At 37.0% G+C, this 22,715-nt stretch overlaps 1 protein-coding gene across 2 annotated transcripts; it reads right to left on the bottom strand.

Moving 5' to 3' along the window:
• Positions 1–480: 480 nt before the first annotated feature.
• LOC136240831 (ABC transporter G family member 20-like) lies at positions 481–21,667 on the bottom strand. 2 transcript variants are annotated; one of them, XM_066031892.1, is made up of 23 exons: positions 21,567–21,667; positions 21,283–21,510; positions 18,713–18,872; positions 18,509–18,663; positions 14,710–14,817; positions 14,562–14,655; positions 14,430–14,504; positions 14,301–14,381; positions 14,169–14,250; positions 14,032–14,122; positions 11,802–11,911; positions 9,715–9,797; positions 9,163–9,266; positions 9,018–9,112; positions 7,364–7,413; positions 7,247–7,312; positions 7,130–7,200; positions 5,847–5,935; positions 5,692–5,795; positions 4,772–4,844; positions 4,167–4,253; positions 2,965–3,069; positions 481–709 (listed from the first exon to the last, which is right to left on the bottom strand). In XM_066031892.1, exons 2-23 carry the CDS (start codon positions 21,432–21,434, stop codon positions 600–602), a joined length of 2,145 nt encoding a protein of 714 aa, XP_065887964.1. In that variant the 5' UTR covers positions 21,435–21,510; positions 21,567–21,667; the 3' UTR covers positions 481–599. The 2 variants fall into 2 exon arrangements, with proteins under 2 accessions (XP_065887964.1, XP_065887972.1); XM_066031900.1 differs by lacking the exons at positions 481–709; positions 2,965–3,069; positions 4,167–4,253 and adding an exon at positions 4,271–4,404.
• Positions 21,668–22,715: the final 1,048 nt, after the last annotated feature.

Here is a 22,715-nt window from a genome sequence, read left to right on the forward strand (position 1 = left end):
TGTAGCAAGCTTATAAATGGTTGGTGAGGGGTAGCTATTGTCATTGTCAGCATGTAATGACCTTTTTTCCTGTCTTCAACTTACAGCTAGCATGAAGCTGTGATTCAGAATGGAAACCTGGGGCCCCCACTTTAACTCTTTGCCCTGGGTCCCTTAATTTCTCTGGGTGGCCCTGTGTGGAGAGGTGTTTAATACAACTCCACTGATAAGATGAGAACTCTTGATAGGTGTTGATTATGGTGAAGCTTCTATTCTACAGAACAGAGTGAGGTGTTGATACTGTACTCAGCTAGTGGCAGTGCATTTGATAAGTGCATTCCAGTTAGATGCTCTCCCTCACTAATGTATTACGAACTCTTGCTTATATTATTACACCAGAGAGAACAAAAACTATACTCTGTCACCCCAGAATTTATCAATGTCTAAAAAGTCTATTTAATGCTCACCACACACCCACTTCATATTTCAAATGTGCCCTTTTCCACTGACCCCTTTCATTGTGGACTGTGATATCAATCTACAACTACAATACTATATAAAATGATACAGTTAGCTCTATCTGTGGAATTAGCTGCATAGTTGGAGTAGAATACAGTTTGTCAATATTTCTTTATCTGTAATCCTAAACATGTCATGAACAAAAACAAGGTGATCCAGCTCACAAGTACAACCATTCCAAGATACACTGGTTCATCTGTTATACCCCATCCTGTAATTAGAATAACAAATCATCTATAGCAGCATACATCATCAGGGGCGTAGCCAGGGGGGGTTCAAAGGGTTCGGACGAACCCCCTTTTCAGAGTTAAGTTTTTTAAATCGTGATACTGGTTAACTAGAACTGAATTAACTTACACAAATCCACTGAAATGGGTAGCTACAGGTCTTCAGGCAGAGGAATTCAAGTACCTCTACTCGCTATTGTGAATGAATTTATAAGAATACACATGTTTACACGTGTACACGTGTTTACATGTGCACACCTACGAAATTCTATACTTAGGGCAGAACCCCCCTTTTGGAAATCCTGCCTACGCCCCTGATCATGTAGTCCAAACAGTTCACTACAGTAATGCGTTTCGTAATAATATTATTTTTACATGTGTTACATGACAGAGTAATGAGTAACATATATATTATGTGGAAATTATAAAGCATTACTTCCTGTTGTAATGGTGATTGAATAATTGTATTGTGTAGTTTTGTATCTATAATCTATTTTTGTAGCATTACTTTGTATAGCAAGAACTGTTGATTGACATACAACTGTAATAGGCCTTTGTGTAACACAATCTTTGTACATGCACACATCAACACATATATATGAAGGTGTGACATGTTTTTGGGGCAGTTGCCCAGTGAAGGAATTCTCTGTTGGTTGTTTGTGGACCCAGCTTACACTGTTAATGCACATTGTGTCATGGCAGCATTGCAGGCATGAACAAATAATGATAATGTATGAGATGGGAAATTCCCTTGAGGTCAAGATACTACAACAAAGTGTGTTTTTGTGGCTGAATTACTCCAGAGACACATGTGTCTGTAAGCATTGCACACTTGTATCACTTGTACTGGTAGGCTGTTGGCTTATACTAATAAAAGGTTGGACTTACTTATAGGTTGTAGCTAATGAGCAAATATGATATGTACTATTACAAGTACAAGGGAAAAAATTGAGAATTATATATTCGATTAGGGGATCATCGAAAAAAAAGTAGTGAAACAAGGGAGATTACCTACACCTGCAGATATACTAATGGACATTAAATCTCTACTTTATAGTCAGTTCGCATTCACCTGAGCCTTGGTTTCTTGTTAATAACTCTTGTTACATGGACCAGCTGTCTAAACATTTAGTAGAGCTGTGAAGCCCTTTAAACACCGGAACTGGTAATCAAAAAAGTGCTTTGATGCGGGCAAGAACAAGTGAGTTATGAGGTTTTAAAAATATCCCATACATTTATTAGTTCAGGTGCGCAAACATGTTTACAACATGAAAACATGCTTGTTCCAGTACAAAACCATTGGGAGTGAACACTTGTTCACCTCTTTGATATTACTATATATTTGGTGGGGTCTCAGGTAAATGCATACAGATTATAGTCTATAACCATGACTGAATTAGTGATTAAATGTCCACTAGTATATTTTCAGACGTAGGCGACCTCCCTTGTTTCACTACATTTTAGTATAGCTATTTATTTGTTTACTTTTTATGTAACATTATTATGACTGATGAACCTGTGCATACTGTATTAGAAGAAAGAATGGTGCCAGGCTTATTGTTTTCATCTGACCAACTATCAATTACTGAAATGGTGAAATGGCCATTACACTTTGTTTTCAGCTTTGTTCAGCCTGTTACACAACGTTACAAATGAAGAACACTAGGAGAATTGACTTCTTTAATCGATCCAGTCACAACGGAAAACGCAGAAAATTCCCTTCAACATAGGAAAGCCATCACACGGCACTACTGCAAATCGACACCTTGTACTGTCAGCGAAGATACACAAAGGAGGTCCATGAAGCATGTATTGTACATACTGCGGTATGCCAAAAAGGCACCAGTTGGGCTGAAGCAATGTTTAACAGTGAAAAAAAAATCAAGCCCATTCATAGCCTTAGCTGTTATTGAGTTACGTTTGTCTGAAGGCATCAAGCAGTCATTATTCCACTAAAATATTTCGTAGCAACTTTGTGGAAGCACTTCAGGTCGTATATACAAAAATATTATCCTAAAACCAGCTACCTCACAATACCTTCATGGTGTCTTGGTAGTATTGGTTAGGTATAATGGTTAATATGCTTTTGTCACACCTCATCTTGTGCCTTATAAATTATAATGTCTATAATTTAGAGCATAAAGCACACAGCACATATACATACACTTTATCATTATAACTGCAGGAACATTTATTGCAAACAACATGCAGCAAACAACTGATAGTACGATATGCATACCTCTCAATAATACACTCCTTGCACCCTCAGCAGGATAAGTTACTGGTGTTAGGTATGAAATAGTCCGCAACCATTTATCAAATGATTGGATGGGCCAGAACACTCCTACAGTAAATTGTAACAATTATACTAACTAGGCATTCTGACAATGGAGTTGTGCATGTAGAGAGTTCCTCAAGTTTACTGTACACAGTTCTCAATGCCAACAAAGCTAAGCACAAAAGCCTTTTTATTTATAATTATTTTCATAAGCCATACTAATGCGTCAACCAACAGGTTTACAGCAATATGTATATTCACAGTGTGATACTGTATTGGAGGAATTCTGTTAAGAGACAAATTGTTAATTTTAGGTTTCAAATTTTCTGCAAAATACTTTTGAGGATACACAAAGGATTCATTACATACACAATTAAGCTTGCTGTCTGTGAGGACAGAGAACATTGTGGATTAAAAATTTTGGTACAGGCAAAGTTCCAACCAGGTAATGAAACTTGAGTTCAGATAGGATACAATGAGCCTCATCAAAGTAAAAGTTGCTTCAGAGCCTAATTTGACAGACCAAGCAGGTCAGAAAGTGTTTCTTTACAATAATTGTGTGTTATTACGAGCTATAAAGTATATTACAATAGTAATTCTAAGTAACTAAAGCATGCATATACAGAACAAAAGATCTTTAAATTCCATGGAACCTTGCAAGACTTTATAGACTATACTTAAGATAGCTTTACAAAACACTGTATAGCTCACACATGAAGTAATGGCAACACGAACCCTTTGTTATGGATAATGCAAAAGCTGTTTTCCCACACCATTTTGGTTATAATATCTTGGTTTTTGTCAAAGCAACAGTGAAGGTACAATAATTGTGTTGAAGTCAAAAAGAGTTAAGCAGCAAATGCATGGGGTTAACAAGCTATAGAAATCGTCTGGCCCATGAACCTTCTGGTTTCACTCAAACATCACAACACCCGGGTCTTCAAAGTATTTTTTGTTGTCTAACTATTATATAGATGATGCAAATCAATTAATTCTTTGCGTCAAACACAACTTAGCAAGAGCTTTGCACTGAAAAATATACAAGACACTTACTTTGCCTGTTTCATTATATGACACAAATTACTTGTTAAATAATAACACACAACAATCTTTATACTCAATGTATGGAGAAACCAATTGTTGATAGGTAACTTGTTACTTACCTGCAATGAGTATAAGAGGATAGAAGAGTGCAGCTGCCACTTGTAGAGCTGCTGCTTCATCATATAGAAATGCTGATAATATCAAACCTGTAGCAGTAAAAGTCTCAGCTAAAACATATAATCATTCATGAATAAATACATAACTTAGTTACATTTATCCGGAATTCATCTAAGACTAAAGCAGGTGTAACCACATCAAGAAGGTTAAGGAGATACTATCAGCATAGTTAGACAAGTCCTAATGAAATGTATTATTATTATTATTACAACAGGTGGGTGGTTCCTGAAATTGGTTTGGAAAAATTGTGCTTCTGCATGTATGTATGTGTGTATATACAGTGAAAACAGTTTTATAAGAAAGCTAATCTTCACAAGTGTGTAATACAGTACCTAAATTCTATAAATGACACATACATACATTTAACAGGCTTTATGCTACAGAAAAGAAGCCTTCATTATAGAATTTAGGGACTGTATAAACACTCATGAAGATTAGCTTTATTATTCATTGTGTTTACTTTACTTGAAAGATATGTGTTATCTCAGAACAGTAGGACCCAGACAACTGAGCATCTTAACACATGTATATGGTATGTGTCACTGACCTAATGCAAGTCCACTGATTCCCTCAATGTATGATATTAATATAACTAGTGCAATACTTCCTTCCCTCATTACCTATAGGATGATATTATCGCAATTACCAATGACTGAAATGCAAAGTGTTCCACCCATCATAACAGCTTTACAAATGAACAACAACATGAGAAGTGCATCTACAAACAATCCTGTTACTATGGAAATTACAGTTGAAAATATGTCCTAGTTATCAATTGCAAAGTGGCCGCTTCATTTCAGTTCCAGCTATGTTCTACCCATTATACAGCATTATAACCACAGAACAGTATGGGAAGCACTTCTGCAACCAATCCAGTCACACTATGGAAAATAAAGCACTGAAGCCTACACCTATACAATAGTGGAGAAAGAAATTGGACACAAAAACCCCTGATGTGTGTATTGTAGCTACTGCAGTTGGCAAAAAAACATGTCTTGGGTTGAAGTGATGTTGAACAGTGAAGAAATCAAGCCTGTTGCCTTATACATAGCTTGGCTGGAGGTATCAGTCAGTTATATATAGCAGGGATCATGGAGGTTTGGACTTTCTTGCCCAAAACATCACCCAAAACCAGCCTCATTTTTCCTTCATAACAGCTTGGCAATGTTGGCTAGAGCTTAAGAGCAACCCTTAATTTTAACTTTAATTTTTTTTTGTTAACTGACTGACTGCCTGCCAATTACATCTTACCTTAGCAAATACCAGATGAAATACCAGATGTACAAAAAATATTTCACATTTCACTCAAAGGCTCAAATTCAGATCACAGTAATTAATCGTACCTTCGAACAAAGAATTTTTTAACTGCATAGTTCAAATTTTGCTTCTTTAGCCAAACAGTATTTACTAAAACTTAAGTTCATACATTAGTATTCACAGACAAGAATAGTACACAGTATAACTCACATTAAAGACATAAATGACAAAGAAGACTGCTGGGACCATTTGTAACAACAATACAATACCATTAGCCATCATTTGTGATATGACTATCTCTATAACACTAACACCTGTAGGATGTGATGATAACAAGTGGGTGGGGCTGATAATAAGTTACGTACCTGCCACCCATGTGCGATCATACAGTCCACTCTTTCTTATCGCGATCAGATTAGTTGCAGTGAGAGTTATAGCAACATACATCGTACCTCTGTAACAAACAAACCTATAATTACTAACATTTCATCTTCACTGTAGCTCCTGGTACATACGTGCAATTGACACCTTTAGTAACTACAAAATTTTAAATAAGTTTGTTACAGTGCTACACTAACAAATCTGTTTGTTACGGAGTTACTATAACATAACACATGATCGTACATAATACTTTACATGTGAGGATCATCAGATTAGTTACATATTGTAGCAGTGTACGTATGTTAGAGCTATACAGTACCACATCGGTACTCCACCTTATAATGTACAGCCACCACTACACCTTATAATGTACAGCCACCACTACACCTTATAATGTACAGCCACCACTACACCTTATAATGTACAGCCACCACTACACCTTATAATGTACAGCCACCACTACACCTTATAATGTACAGCCACCACTACACCTTATAATGTACAGCCACCACTACACCTTATAATGTACAGCCACCACTACACCTTATAATGTACAGCCACCACTACACCTTATAATGTACAGCCACCACTACACCTTATAATGTACAGCCACCACTACATGATGTAATTTTAATGCTTTCACTGTTACTGCATCTACTAAATAAAGCTTCTTGGGTCCAATTAAGTTAACATGCATGTAAATAGATAGCTACAGAGATTTGAAATGGAGTTTTTAAGATTTTGATTGAATTTGATGAAAGATGCTAAGAGTAGCAACAGAGTTGAGGCACTATGATGAACATCAAGCCCTAGAACATGTACACATAATTTATTGCTCACTAAATCCTCATGTATTTTAATAATTTAGTTAAACATCAGAGCTACTTGTGTATCATAATTGACATTGTAGCCTGTAGGATCTGCAGATGCTACATTGAACATTCACTTGGGCTATACCAACAGAGTTTTGATGTCAACATTCTAACCCCCTACATTGACAAGCTTTACTCTAATTACAGTAGTCTACATAGTATTGCTAAGGAACAACACAGCTGGAATTGATAATTCAATCTATGCTTAAACATTTTGGACCGAGGGTTGATGCTTACAGACATCCACTCTCCTAAAGATGTCATGTCATGATTTGGAGATATATATATTCAAACATTTTTGATGTCAAGATTCTAATTCCCTGCACCACATCTCCTGTTTCTGACGGACTACTTTTTATCACTTGGATCCCTACTTATTTAAATTATCTTATTACCCAACAATCATGGTTGGAGCAAAATAATCAGTGAAGTCGAGGTCAGTTCCTCCATACACCACATTGTTGACCTGATCAGAGATATAATGTTAATGTATAACCTAACAATGTATGTACATTTATTAGTGGATTAAAGTAGTACTCTGGGATTGAAGTGTTCTTGAGGAAGTCCCTCCTCATCCTCTAAGGTGGTATATTCCAGACACTAAATACATAAGATACATACACACATACCTTAGCTGTTTGGCTGAGTGATTGATTCAAAGCAAAAATGATTTGTGAATCTGCACATGATGAAAATACAAAAATGTAAGCAGCAATGAGCAGGTATCATCACAGGCAATACAAACAAGGGCCTGGGAGCTATGACTCCTTAGACAAAATGAATTGTTATTTTCTCACTTCTCTTTTTTGTAATACTTCGATTGATTTGCTCTAACATATAGAGCCTACGATATCATCTTAAATCTCTACCTAAGCCTCAAACCTTTAGCATACCAATACATGATTGTTGAGTGCTTGAACATCATGTTTAAGTTTATTTGTCACAAAGTACATATACTAGTATTTTTAATAATTGTTAATTTAAAAATGAAGTAGGGATCTATGCAATAAAAAGTAGTGAAACAAGAGATGAATGATGGTATTACAGCATAGCTCAGTGGGAAAGTCCCTACTTTGGCACTGAGCAAAATTTTAGCTAATGTGCCAAAGTAGGGATTTTCCCACCGAGCTATGCTGTAATACCGTCATTCATCTCTTGTTTCACTACTTTTTATTGCATAGATCCCTACTTCATTTTTAAATTAACAGTTTTTAAAATACTAGTTTGTTTAGTTTTTTGTTGTACCATAGCTAGCTAGTTACAGCTTATTAAAGTACATACTGTGCCAAAATTGGAAGCACATAGGCCTGTAGTATATAGCATGCATAGCTTACCTTTGATTGTAGTAGCCGCAGTGGTGCTCAGATGTATGACCTGACTCAGTACGATGGTCCGCGCTCTATTCACCCGGCCGGAAGTTGTTCAAACAAACAGACCCTTTCAGTTGTCTGGAGCTTAGTCTCGACTAACATAATACAATTTCCACTCGAGTACTATCCAGTCACATGAATCACTTGCTGATCTCGCTGTCCGGCACTAGTGGCTGAGTCAGTGTGTTCAGAGGAACAAGCCATCGAGTATCAGTCCGTCTCAAATCTCTTCGTCGATTGCAGTCCAGGCATTGGCAAAAGTTGAAGTGACAACTCAGCAGCCTTAATTTTAAGTTTGACATGCAACACTTGAAATTATAAGTGCCCTGCTCTTTCAGCAGCATAAGCGCTTTCTGAAATAATTTTGTGGTGTCTACAGAAAAGTGTTGATATAGAAAATTAATGCCTCGGTATGGTTTTGATGCTTGAAGTAGAAATTTTTTTTTAATTTTGGGACAATCTATCGGGACCATACTGAAGGCACTTTTAAGCTTGACTATACCTGCCAATACTGCCAAGGCACCAGAATGGTATTGTGAGGCTAGTTTTTGGGTGATATTTTTGACCAGAAAAACCCAAACCTCCATGCCATGATGATCCCGGATAAATAGTACTACCGTACTGTATGATGATGAATTATACTACAAAGCAGTCAACAAACAAGATGCAGTGGAACCTCTGTTATCCGGACCCCTTATCTGAATCCTTGGTTAACTGAACTGTGGAAATGACTGCTCTATTAGAGTATTAGGGTATTTGATAATATTAAAGAACGTTCTGTATTTTAAGGTTATTTATACACAGTTTCGATGTTTCAGACTTATAGACCACCCTAATCTCAAGGAGTTTGGCTCCACTGTTAGTGCTGATAATTATACTAAAATTTCTGAAGTTCTTCTTTACTCATTCTTACCAGTAATATCCAGGATTAACTCAATGGCAGCTCCACTCACTTCATCTGGATAAACAGGACTACCATCTTCTACACCTTCACACACTCTCACAAGTCTATATCACCTCAGGATATTATTGTGTTATTATATGTAACACTTACAAACCTGTCTATATAGTTCTGACTGTAATTCTTAGGAATACTAAAATATCCCCAGGCTGATCCATCCTTTATCTTGTCTCTCCCTTCTCCCACATTAATGGCTGATTCCTAATTTGCACATCATATTAAGGTGTATCCCAGTAACTTTAAATATGATAAAAGTTAGTACAGTGATAACCAAATTGTGACCAGAAACCTACCTTTAGGATACAATGTAAATTCATTGGTAAATGGCATGTATTATTACTTAAGATGTAAAGTTTTAGTTATAAATCACACAGAAATCCTTGCACGTTCAAACAGACACAATGAAACTGCTTATTAATAAGCCAGCACTTTGACATTACAACATTATCACTTTATGGCATTATTTTTATTTGCAGGACAGCCTTAAAAATAATCAATTGGGGATTGAGAAACACAGTTGAGATGGTCATTTAAACAAGAGTTTCTCCTGTTGACGGTAAGTACCAGTTACCTCATGAGTTCCACTAGTACTTTTGAATAAATTTAAGGGCTCAACTGTAGGTACATCACATCCAGCTAGTACACTCACCAGATCAATAGTATCATGATCAATGTGTGACAGAAATGATCTACCAAGATCAAATGTTCCATTGAAGAAATCAGAATGGTAAGCTACAGATAACAGCATATTGAAATATTATTTACCAGTATCAAAGCATTGACGATAAAAATTCTGGGCTGGGTCTATGTACCTTATCTTATAATAAAGGTGCTGGCCTACCTGGTGCCACATTAGTAGTAGTTTCTGATATACCTACTAAAGAACAACTAATCCACGTACCATAAATATAACACCTTTCAAAGCTTTCAAACACACAGATGTGACAAAGTTAACAGAAGATTTAGCTAGCATCTATTCCCATCAAAAATGTATTCACAACTTAAGCATTGTTACCAGTTTGTATGAAAGTTAAACATGAGTGGTATGATCGAGATACTAATAGAGTACTTGAGTGCTGTAATAATCTTGATATCTCAAGTAAACAATACTTTGGCCTGTCTGCCTTCCTGCATGCCTGGTCACAGTCACTAGGCTAGAGGCCAAATGAAATGGTGCACGGCCACCATTTCATGCCACAATAACAAACTCACTGGTGCCTTGTGGTTCCAACGAGTGTTTGCCTTCTGCACTTCACCATTCCTTTTATCTTCAATTACATGATTGTCTTCTTCTTCATGCAAGGAAACCAGCAACAGTTTATCCCAATTTTAGACCACAGCAAGTTGAAATACTCGAATTTCATTGGCTACGTACAGGTATCTAAATCCTGTAGATCCCTCTCAATAGATCCCTGTCTCTGGGGCAATACAAAACATAGCAATTATACGCCTGCAACATTGACAACGCATGGGCGTTTAACTGGATAGTAAGTGCCATTACAAGTTACAGGGGGCTTGTTCTACTCATGAATGCTACATTTCTCGTGTTACAAGCAGCTGGGAAGGTACATGAATGAGCTGTGGTCTAAATTATCTAGACATCAAAACACAGAATTCAGAAACCCTCAGGCCCTGTAGTAGCGTCCTCGCTTTGTTCGTGTGCCACAACACAGGGCCTTTCGGGTTTCTAAATTCTGTAGAACCATAGATACTATACTAAAAACATAGGATTGGAAACTGTTTCGCGTGCCAGCACTCCTCGTTGTACCGGAAGTAGTTAATTTGACGGTTGTATCATGTTATTAGTTATGTTGCTATCTTGGTTGCTATGTTCTATTATCACAGGAAGGGATTTGGCTCTTGTTCCACAAGCTGTAAGTTGGTCCATACAAAACAAAGAACTGTAATTGTTACACTAAGCCACACTCGAATCACTTAGCTTCGCCATAATTTCAGTAATTGTCTGGAGGACACTAAAACAGGTACACAAACTATGTCACTTGTTGTTTGGTTAACACTAAAAATCTTCTGGAAAAGTGTTAAACTGGACCAACGTGCGGCACAAGTCCTTTGGAATTGTCTGTACTTTTATACAATAGCATTAGTTTTCACTGTATGACTTCAAAGACTTGGCAAAGAGTACAAAATACGGTTTCATAGTGTTCCCCGATTTAAGTTGTGCTGCAAGACAATTTGAGCTTAATTGCATAGAAATTCTAGCTCATATATCATCCTATACACTCACCTTGGTTCTTCACTACCCTTAGCTACGTAAGTTGGTATTGAAATAACCAGACTTTTGTAGCCTTCACCAACTGATAGGCAAGTCCGCAAAACTACGAGGAGTGCTTATTTGGAATATACACACTATAATGAGTCTGCGAATGGAGCTTCCAATCCCGTGTTATTAGTTTTGATATAATTATATGGCTTCATATATGGCTTGCATAGATGCATTATTCTGATGTTGTAATCACTAGAGGAAAAACTTGTGTTAATATGGTATACATTGTGTAATTGTTTTTGTTGCATTTTCCGCTTGCAATAAACACTTCTTTTTCAGCAAAGGTGATAATTGAACACCTTAATACATAGACAGTATGGTAGCTAGTTACTGCCCAGCTGCCATACAGTTTCAGCAAATTTTTGAAGTATGGCTTCACTGGGATATAACAAAGATATCACAACACTCATACACACAACAGCATCAACACAACAATGATAATAACATCCTACCAGTATCAAAGTTAGTATGGTAGATTTTGATGTCTTTGATGGCTTGTCCATATGCCAGGCAGATTACGCTAATTTGAATGGTAGAGTGGACCATGATATGGAACAGTAAGCTGTGTAGTGAGAGAATGAAAGGATATATATCTGTGTACCTTCTCTGTGTGAAGTTGTTTGTACTAGTAATAGCATGGGTAGCAGTGAAATTTGGGATAAATACCACGAGTGTTGTATTGGAAATTTACCATTTTCAATACAACACTCGTGGTATTTATCCCAAATTTCACTGCTATACCCATGCTATTACTAGTTAATACCATACTCACTACATATACACATGCTGTGCATTGTACGCAATTTGTCACTATGTACTAAACACGCGTAAACACTAATTGGCGCTACATTGTTAACATAAATTCTAGTCAATGTAATTGCAATTACAACTTTTTCACTGCTGTCAGTGAAATACGGGATAAATTTCACTGCTACTATTGAGACTTTTGTATGGGCAGTGAAACAGGTATGGTATTACAATCTATATCGATATGTATATAGCAAAACTACTGAAGGTACTCATAAAGTTGCAAATTTGCTAACACTAAGTGTATCACATCCTCAGATCATCCACTCTTGCCATTAATACAGTAATGGATTATTATCTTGTTCACATCAAAATCAATAGCTAATCACTCCTACTTTCTTAGTGGTAGGAAGCTTATATCAATATCTTCGGAACATACAAAGTCATTTTTTCAATATATTCTAGGGCGTGGTTTAATAGTGGATAGGATACATTTGACAGTAATACAATACTATCTTTTCTTCACCCAAGCTGATCTTTTTACCTCAATGATATCTATGCTACTGGAATGTTAAGTACAGTACGCTCCCAGCCTTTGTGCTGTGAATGGCAATTAAACAGTGACAGCTGCTTACAGTATAAGCTAGTAAATCTGTTCTTTTAGCATGAAACTGATTTACAAAAGCCAAGACAATAGTTTGTTCTCTCACTTGCACTATTATTTCGTACACAGAAAAAAAAACGCAGTTAATAAATGATTTATGTGTTGCATGTTGATTTATAGATACAGTATAGAACCTCGGACACTTCCTGTAATGGAAACTTCCTGTAATGGAAACTTCCTGATTACATGCAGACACTATGACATGGTCTTTGACTGCATGCTTACAGTATACTAGTAACCTCTGTACAATGGACACCTCTTTATAACAGCTAACTAACAGACAACCTGACCCTGTCATGTATTGAACACATGTTTTTACTAACAGTTCAAGAGTTGCAGTTCGTTCCTTATAAAGTCGACCCTCCATACTATTAAAATACAATAACTGCAATAGCTCAACAGTTATTGCTAAATATCATTATTAAACAAATTTAAGAATAACCTCACCCTCCCTACAAAAGAAAACTTCATATAAAGGATAAGCAAGTGTGGTCCCCAATTGTCCACAGAGGTTCCATGCACTGTAGATATATTTAAATTAGATGATACAGGTTTTTGCAATTGAATTCGGCGACTTTGCAATTGAATTCGTCCCGTTTGCAATTGAGTTCGTCGCTGTTGCAATTGAATTCGTCCCGTTTGCAATTGAATTCGTCGGTTTTGCAATTGAATTCGTCCCGTTTGCAATTGAATTAGTCGCTTTTGCAGTTAAATTCGTCCGTAACAAGAATGGCAGCTGGAGCAAACACGAAAACATGATGTAGCAGCTGCTACAAGAACTTGTTCAAGTACAGCGGTAGTAAACAACTCTTTATAAGGGAATAATTCTCCTCTACAGCCTATCCAGCAACATTCCAAACTCTACTACGCCATTCGCGATGGGTGTGGTCACTCGCGAGCAAGTTAATTAATTTGTCAGACAGCTATCAACTTCGCGTACTACCAGCTTCAATTACCTTCTAGTGTCTCAAGTGTAACTCTCCAAGGCATAAATAGTTCATCTCTTAATGAACGGGTTGGTTTCTTGGAGCCGTTTTGTTTATGACGAATTGTAATGCAAACGCGACGAATTCTATTGCAAAACCGACTAATTCAACTGCAAAACCGACGAATTCAACTGCAAAACCGACGAATTCAATTGCAAAACCGACGAATTCAATTGCAAACGGGACGAATTCAATTGCAATACCGACGAATTCAATTGCAAACGGGACGAATTCAATCGCAAAGGCGACGAATTCAATTGCAAAAACCTGTAATGAAAAACTCACAATAAACTTCGGACAAACTTCATTAGTTCTTTACAACACAGAGCAATAACATTAGGTAGTTTAGGAAGACGTGGTACACCTAGCTGGATACCTGACGAAAACATGTCACAAATCAAACTTGATGTGTGATCACTAACCAGAGAAATAAGAGGGATAATTGACAGTTTCAACGTTGCCTAATAACGGAGTGTCTTCTGTGGGCTCCTTATCACCTTGTTGCTATGAAGAGCATTCAATAAGAAACAATCCACCAACAAGGGTATCCTTACAATTGATGCTCCTTTTGTAGTAATCTTGTCCACTTGATGACTTTGTCCTTCCAATATCTTCAAGAAAACATCCTCCAAGTTCTACAACATACAATCACAATACAAACACTACAGTAGCTAGCAGCTTACAGTTACACCATGAGTAGTGATGAGTTCTTCTGGTGGAGCTTCTGCTAGCAGTCTACCTGTTCTCATTAGACCGACCTATATTAGGGTATAGTTTGTATCCAAATTTGAGACACATGTTAAAATAGAGCTGACCCTATTAGCTTGTCTGGCTTCCTCTATATAATGAGTAGTAATAATTATAGTAGTGTTACCAGTTGAGGTGATCTCTAGCAAGTGTTCCCAGATCCTGTATTATAGCACACCCTAATTATTAACCCCTCTCAATTGATAGTCACACTACTTTGCTCTCAATAAAGGATCCAGTCCAACAGTTGGTTCATCCAAAATCAAAAATGGTGGTTCATGAAGTAGAGCAACAGCTAAGGACACACGTCTCTTCTGACCACCACTAGAGTGAGATAAAAATATCAGTAGTACTGTATAGTATAGAGATCCCCAAAACTAAGCAATTGCAAATTATATCTGTATGATAAAAAATACCATACAGAAGAGTTGTAGGATATGTAACATCAGCATTTACAAATTATATAATACTTAAAACCTTTACAAAAATGCTGGTATTGAATTATTGATAATGCCTGATTTTTTGGTCTGTCTGCTGCCAGTCTGCCTGACCACAGTTGAAAGGCTAGAAGCTAAACAACACACCATGCATTACTAATAGTGAAACAATGTGGTTGATAGTTATTTTTTGGTAGAAATGTAAATTATAGTGTTACATGGCATTGCTCAAATGTAACGTCATCTCGCACAAGTACGGGTGATTAAAAAACTTGCTAATTAAACAGTGCAGCACCCGTTTCGCTTGCAAATATTGAAACAGGATGAATACTCGTGAGTGAAATGGATGCCACACCCTTTAATTAGCTATTTTTGTAATCGCTCACACTCATGTGAGATAACATCACATTTGAGTGGTACCATACATGGAATAGTCCTAAGGTACATCTGATCCAACAATGGATGAGCACTCAAAGCTACCACTTTAACACTCACCTATTGTTGCCTGCCAGATTTTAGCTTAAATGGTACTTCATTGTGGCTGAAAGAGACTGGGGCTAGTGTTGGGATAAGCACATATGCCTAGGCATAGGGGAACCAGGCCTAGGGCTCAAGCTTCATACAAGTGTCAGAATAATATTTACAAGCAAAACTCTTCATGAAACACATAAATCTGTGTGTGATAACAGCATACTCTAATAGAGCAGTCAGTTAATAGTAATAGTATGATCACATTGCTTGGTATATCAAGACACATGGGCCAAGTAACCAGTGCACCGCACCGTGAGTATATTGACAGGAAAAAAGAAAACAACTTTTTTTAAATGTGCAGAGCTCCATGGCCCTTCTCCAAAGCACACCATTTTTGCATTATAGCTGTCCACCAGGCCACACAGCAAATTTGATTATATTCGCAACAGCCATTTGCGAGATATAGGCATTCAAATTTTCAATTTGATTTCTTCGTTTATGCCATACAGGGGTTACGGGGGCTTCGATTTATTTTTGCACACTGCAAAAATTGCTATAAAACATAAATGTGTACTTTGATTGCCTTGATCTTTGGCACAAATGAAGAGCGTATAAAGGTGAATTCGCATACCAAGTTTGTTGGGAATCTGATGAATATCCAAGGAGTTATGAGCATTTATTCATGTAAAAATAGATCAAACTTCTGTCATGGCTACAGGATAAACCGAGTATGAGGAATAACTTGAAATTTGGTGTGTACATAGGCTGACCATCATGGCAGTACAAAAGCGTTGTGATAGTTTGAATGGAGTTACAGCTACAAAGTTATAAAGCAAAAACCAAATAAGTGTAAAATCTTGTGATAGAGATACTCTAATAGAACAGTCACATTGGGTTTAAAAGGTGCACAAAAATGTTGGAAAAAAACTTACCAGAGTTTGAACCAGGGGCCTCCATACCTAACGCCTGCACCCTTTACCACTGAACCACTGCGATCTTGGCTAATCACCTCACTTAATTTCTGCTTTATAAATAAATAAATATTCTAGTTTAAATCTGCTTATAAATACATGTTTGTAATTTCATAGATCTATAGCAACAGAAGTACTAGAACATTCTATGTATATTCTATTAGAAGTCCTCAAAAAATGTGCACTCTATTAGAGTATTACAATAATATTATTACCAAATATTGAAGCAATACAATAATAAGTCTGTCTTCAGTCATCATCATTGTGTCTTTATAGAAAAGAAAAAATGTGAGTAAAAACAAACCTTAAAGTTAGCCATAGGCTGGTTTTGGGGCCTACAAAAAGAAGTGAAATCCACACAAAACAGCCAGGCTGTGAAAAAATGGTGCGGCCTTAAAAATCCTGGGTGAAAAAAGTTGTGAAATCAAAGGTGGTGGCCAAGAAATGGCTGCAATGATGTTAATGCTAATAAAATATAATGGCTGTGTGCATCATCATTGTTAAAATTTGTTAGCATTAACATCATTACAGCCATTTCTTGGCTGCCAACTTTGATTTCACAACTTTTTTCACCCAGGATTTTAAAGACCGGACCATTTTTTCATGGCTTGGTTGTTTTTGTACGGATTTAGTTTAACATGAAAAACAAAATGCATCTTTAAGTGGCAAGTAAATAAGTAACTAGTTATTAGCTACAGCTACTAATAATCTGTGTCTTGATTGTCATTTTAAAAGTGTTCCAGTTTAGGCTAACAAGCATCCATCGCTAGTGCATAATACCCATCACATAATTTTACAGAGACATACTAGCTAATGTATTCGGTAGAGATCTGTAAAACTTCAGGTAGTGTACAGTTAAGTACTGAATTTTTTAGTACAACATGCTACTGCATGACTTTCAAACTTCAGTGAATTTAGATTGCACATTAATTTTAAACTGGTGGGGTGATGTCCTGCACTGTTGACATGTGCTAATCGGTCCAGTCAGGGTATTTTGTCTTAGTTATCTCCCACATACTGTAGGCCTCACTTTCATATTCTACCCCAGTTCCCCTAAAGTCCTGACGCAGAGAACACAAACCGGTGAAATGATCCTTTATTAGTATCAACACTAGGGAGCAGACTAGTATTTATTTGTTTGCCTGTTACGCTATGCTATGCTACAGTGCTCATAAATTTGACCTAAAATATTATGCTCATAATTATGCTCAAATATTCTTAGCATTGCAGTGTTTTGCACATTGGTATCCTCTGAAGTTGCTACTAGGTTATACAACTTGCTAAATAGTTATGTAGTCAACATAACTCTGAGGAGGATGAATAATTGCTCTATTAGAATAGCTGACTATTCTGTTATTCATGAGCAATTTATTACATTAAGTTTCTTGAATAGGCTTCAGCTGTTTATGCTTAGAAAATAGCCTATTATCTCAAGATTTCTTCTTGTTGTGTAGTGAATAGTTAACTGTATTTGTGTTATTTGTGTAATATAGTTGTTATTGTAATATAGTTGTTTTTGTATGTGTCACCTTGTCTGCTTGTCATTGTACTTTATGTGTAACCCCGTATGTGTGTAATGGTCCGGTAAGGAAGAATGGCTATGCCAATTACTGTGAGGTTAAATAAAATTGAGAGCTGACTGTTTTCTTAAGAGTATATCAGCATTGTTGACTGCTCTATTGGAGTAAGTGACTGCTCTATTAGAGTGTTCACTAAGTGTAATTATAACCAGCCAAGAAATAGTAAAAGTAATAATGTTACACATTTTTGACAGCAATGGTGTGTAGTGTGTTCAATGGTGTGTAGTGTGTTCAATGGTGTGTAGTGTGTTTAATTTTTGTTGTATGTACTTTTTAATTAACAAGTTTGAAAACCATCCTAATATGTTAGCCATAATGCTCTATGTCATCTTAATTGATGCAAAGTTTAATCCTGAATTGTTCTGATGCTTTCAGGTACAACACCTATCATGCTCAAAATAAATTATGCTAGCATAGCTGGTACCTAATTAACGTATGTAGTAAACTTATGATTATCTAAGCCTCATAGATAAATTATTTTAATATCTAATAAACCACATAGTCCAATTATATTTGTTCAACATCTTAACAGTAATACTGTATGCCAACCACTGACCTCAGCGTGCTGCACAGAACATCAGCTGTAGACAGATCAAGAAACTCTTTCAAAAATTCTGTCCGTTCCCTAATATATGTTAACTTCATCTGATAGAAAGTTCCAAAGTAGTACAACAATTCTCTCATTGTAAAGTTGTAAGCTATCGCCTCTTCCTGTAATGTCATTGATAGAACAAGTCAACTTGAAATGATACCAGCTCACCTGAGGCATGTAGCCTACTCCCTTTCCAGGTACACTGTGTCCCCTAGTCCCAGGGGGTTTACCCAGGATGAGGATGTGTCCTGATTGGATGGGTAAACGTCCCAGGACACAACGTAATAATGTGGTCTTGCCACACCCACTAGCACCAAGGAGACCATAACTACAAGAAGAAAATCAAATGATAAACAGCACACATTATTTATGCTATCTATCTGTTTGCATTTCTTCGCTTTCCTTGCAGGTTAATTCATGTATTGAAATGACTTTGGAGTCACATACTTTAGTCAAATACAGCTTAGTATAACCATGACTGGAGATGTCTGGTGTAGTGTTGCACCGATATCCAAATTAGCCAATTATTCCGATAATCGATATTAAGCAACAAAATTAGCCAATACCGATAACCGATCCAATATACACTAATAACACTAACACTCATCCTCATCATTATTAAATGGCTCATATTAGTGATACGTATAAGTATTGATATACAGCTTATTCTAGGCTAAAATGTAAAGTTAGACATATACCACAAGTAAAAGTTACTCATGGTAAACAGGTTTTAAGTACATTTTACTACTGCTATACAGTTGAGACAAGTGGCTGGTACTACATAGAAACCTAAAACCTCTGTTTACAGTTGGGAATGGCCTAAAGTTACCGCTAAACTGTCAACACATACCTTAATTAAAATGCCAAATAACTTATGTCTAGCCTCCCCGACATCATTATACAGTGGAGATTAACATTGCCTTTGACTTAATCAAAACTGATTAATCGGCTAGTAACCAATATTGGCCGATACCAATTATTGAACTGATTATCGGTGCAACACTATAGTCTGGTGCATTCACAGATAAATTAAGCTCCCTAGTTGCACGGCTTATTACTTTTAAAACCCTTTCTCAAATGTAAAATGCCTTTTCTACTTTTTGTGATGACATGATTATACCTAGTATACCAACATATTTGGCACCAATAGAAACAATGGCACCAGGCTTATTAAAGTAATCGCGTGAATAAGAATGAGTATTTGCATGCTTTTCTCTTCCTACTATATTTTTTCCAGTAATTCTCCTTTATCCTGTTATGCTCAATATTTTTCCAGAAACACTCTATTTTGCTTAAGATAATTAACATAACACATGTAAGTCTAATTCAGAGTACTTTTGCGGTGACTGTTCTATTGTACTTTCAAAGTAACATAATATATATATTTCCTTGAATCTATAGACATGTTTCCTAGTAAATAATTAATAACTTTGATCGCTGCAGTAGAATACTGTAACTGACCGTTACATTAAAGTGGCTGACTGCTCTATTAGAGTACCTCAATCTTTAACAGATATATCTATTTCAGTTACAATAAAATTACTAATGCTGTAGGGAAAGCAGGTGATGGGGAAACAAGAATGTTAGCCTTGTGTGCTTTACAGTTGACCACTTAAAATGATATATTAAGAGAAAATTTGGACCTTGTGACCATTATACAGTGGTGACCATTACCACTACACTAGCACTGGTACCCTGATCAACCATAATAATGACAAGTATAAGGAAATTTTAAGATTTTAAGTTCAATTAGGGAACACAAAAAAGTAGGGAACGAGAGAGGTCACCTATACCTGCAGATACACTAGTGGACATTTAATCCCTAAGTCTATACCCATGACTGAATTAGGGATTAAATGTCCATTGGTATATCTGCAGGAGTGCAGGTGTAGGCGACCTCCCTTGTTTCCCTACTTTTTCTATGATCCCTAATGAAAATCCTTGTACTAATTTGTTCACTTTTTTGTAACATCATTATAACTGGTGAATCCATGCATACCGTATTATATGAAAGAATAGTGTCAGAGTTAATGTTATGTTTTCGCCTGAATGCACACCCCAGCTATCAATTACTGACTTGAAACGAAGTGGCCATTACACTTTACTTTAAGTTATATATGTTCAGCCTGTTACACAGCGCTACTAATGAAGAACAGTAGCACATGCAATCAATCCAGTCACCATGAAAACATGGACAATTCATGCACCCCAACTATCAGCACTGAAGTGGCCTAGGAAGTGACCATTACATTTTGCTTTCAGCTCCCGTTTCACAGCATAACAAACAAAGAACAGTAGAAGTCAATCCAGTGCTAAAAGACACATCTCGGGACAAAGCAACGTTGAACACTGAAAAAAAAAATCAAGCCTGTAGCCTTAGCCGTTACACTTGCCTGAAAGCACCAGGCAGCTGGTTAGTAGAAAATTCCATATATATTTTTAAAAATTTAGTAACAATCTATTGAAAGCATTTAGGGTCATACGGAAGGTACTTTTAGGCTTTGTTAACCGAACCAATACTGCCAAGGCACCAGGATAATGGTATTGTAAAGCTGGTGATATTTTTAGCCAGAAAAACCCAAACCTCTTAAGATAGCTATTTGTTATATAATAGGTTGGGTATACTCACTGACAGTGGGTAATATTTATTAACAAGTGACTAATAGTGATCCACGGGGGGGGGACATTGATAAGTTCATTTATAAGGTCAGAACAACTTTGTAGTACTATTGGCTTACACTGATCCGTACTGCACTTCCATGTCGAGCGAGCGCAACACGTGATAGGCGCTGCGTCCTCTTCCATAGAACTTGTGCACTCGTTCAACTTGTAACGCTAGTGAGTTATTAACAGACTTGCTGTAGTCTGATTTTGACTGCGAGGATTCCATCTGTCCCTGGTGTCAGGTAGTCCCTGGTGTCAGGTAGTCTCAACTGGCATGCGAGAGGCATGCGCAAATTAATTACCTAATCAAAGTGGATGTAGTACCGGCACCGGTTACGAACGTGAACGGCTATTTTACCGGCAGAAGTCCATCATTTGCTGGACTATCAAACAAACCAGTTGTCTCTAGGCGAGCTAGAGTTGGTACGCGTCCAATATGCCCCGAGCATTCGATTTTAGGGCACGCGTCTAGTAGATTTCCCCGAGCATTCAACTTTAGGGCACGCCGCGTCTGGTAGGTTGCCCCGAGCATTCAACTTTAGGGGATTCGAAAAGCAGTTCCTTAGCGTTAGGGGTAGGCTAGGGTTCAGCTTTGGTTTCTTCTTCACTCTTGTTATATATAGAAGTCACTTCAGTCGGATGTTTATAAGGTAGAAAGTAAGGAAGGTGAGTAGCTGCAGCACCGGTGGTATAATGGTTACGAGCATTGCTTATGAGTACGGATGCCCGGGTTCGAGCCCCTGCTGAGACTTTTCATTTTTTTTTTTTTTTGCTTTCTTAGGTTTTTTGTCTAAGTTTTTTTTAATGCACGTGACTGCCGGCACTATATAATATGCCTTACCAAGGTCAATGAAATTTGATTAGCAGTTTCGCGTCATCGCCCGCATGCTTTTGATACACCCGCATGGAATTTCATTATTGGTATTTCAGATTGAAATACTCTAATAGAGCAGTCACTTTTACTCTAATGGAGCAATGAGCTATACTCTAATGGAAAAATCACTTGTTAGCTATATGGATTAGTAACGTATTTAATGTAGGAGTAATCAATGTAGACTCACTTTTTTGGCAGAAATCTTCATGTTTGGGATGTGTGTTGTGCCTTTTGGAAAATAATGAATAATGAATAATAACCGCTCGCCCGCATCAAATTTTCAAAAATCTGAGCGAGAAACTGGTAATCAAGTTTCATTGGCCTAATGGCAAATTTTCGGGTCTATTTTACACTGCACTTTGTGTGGTCACTGCATAACTACTGTTATTGTTAGATAAGTTTAGATGAATTTCCAGCATAGAAGGCAATACTCCCTGTAGCTCCTTCATGCAGTGACAGTAGCTAGCAGAATGAGATACAGAGTTACTAGCTATACACAGTGGTGTAGCCAGGAAAATTTTTTTACCGAGGCAAAGTTTATTCATTGAAATAACTGAGAGGGTCAGCTTCTGACTCAACTGATTCACACACACTTTCAAGATTGGGTGGTACAGCATTTGCAGGTTGACTCTC

The sequence above is a fragment of the Dysidea avara genome, chromosome 1 (assembly GCF_963678975.1).
Source record: "Dysidea avara chromosome 1, odDysAvar1.4, whole genome shotgun sequence".
NCBI classification, from domain to species: Eukaryota; Metazoa; Porifera; class Demospongiae; order Dictyoceratida; family Dysideidae; genus Dysidea; species Dysidea avara.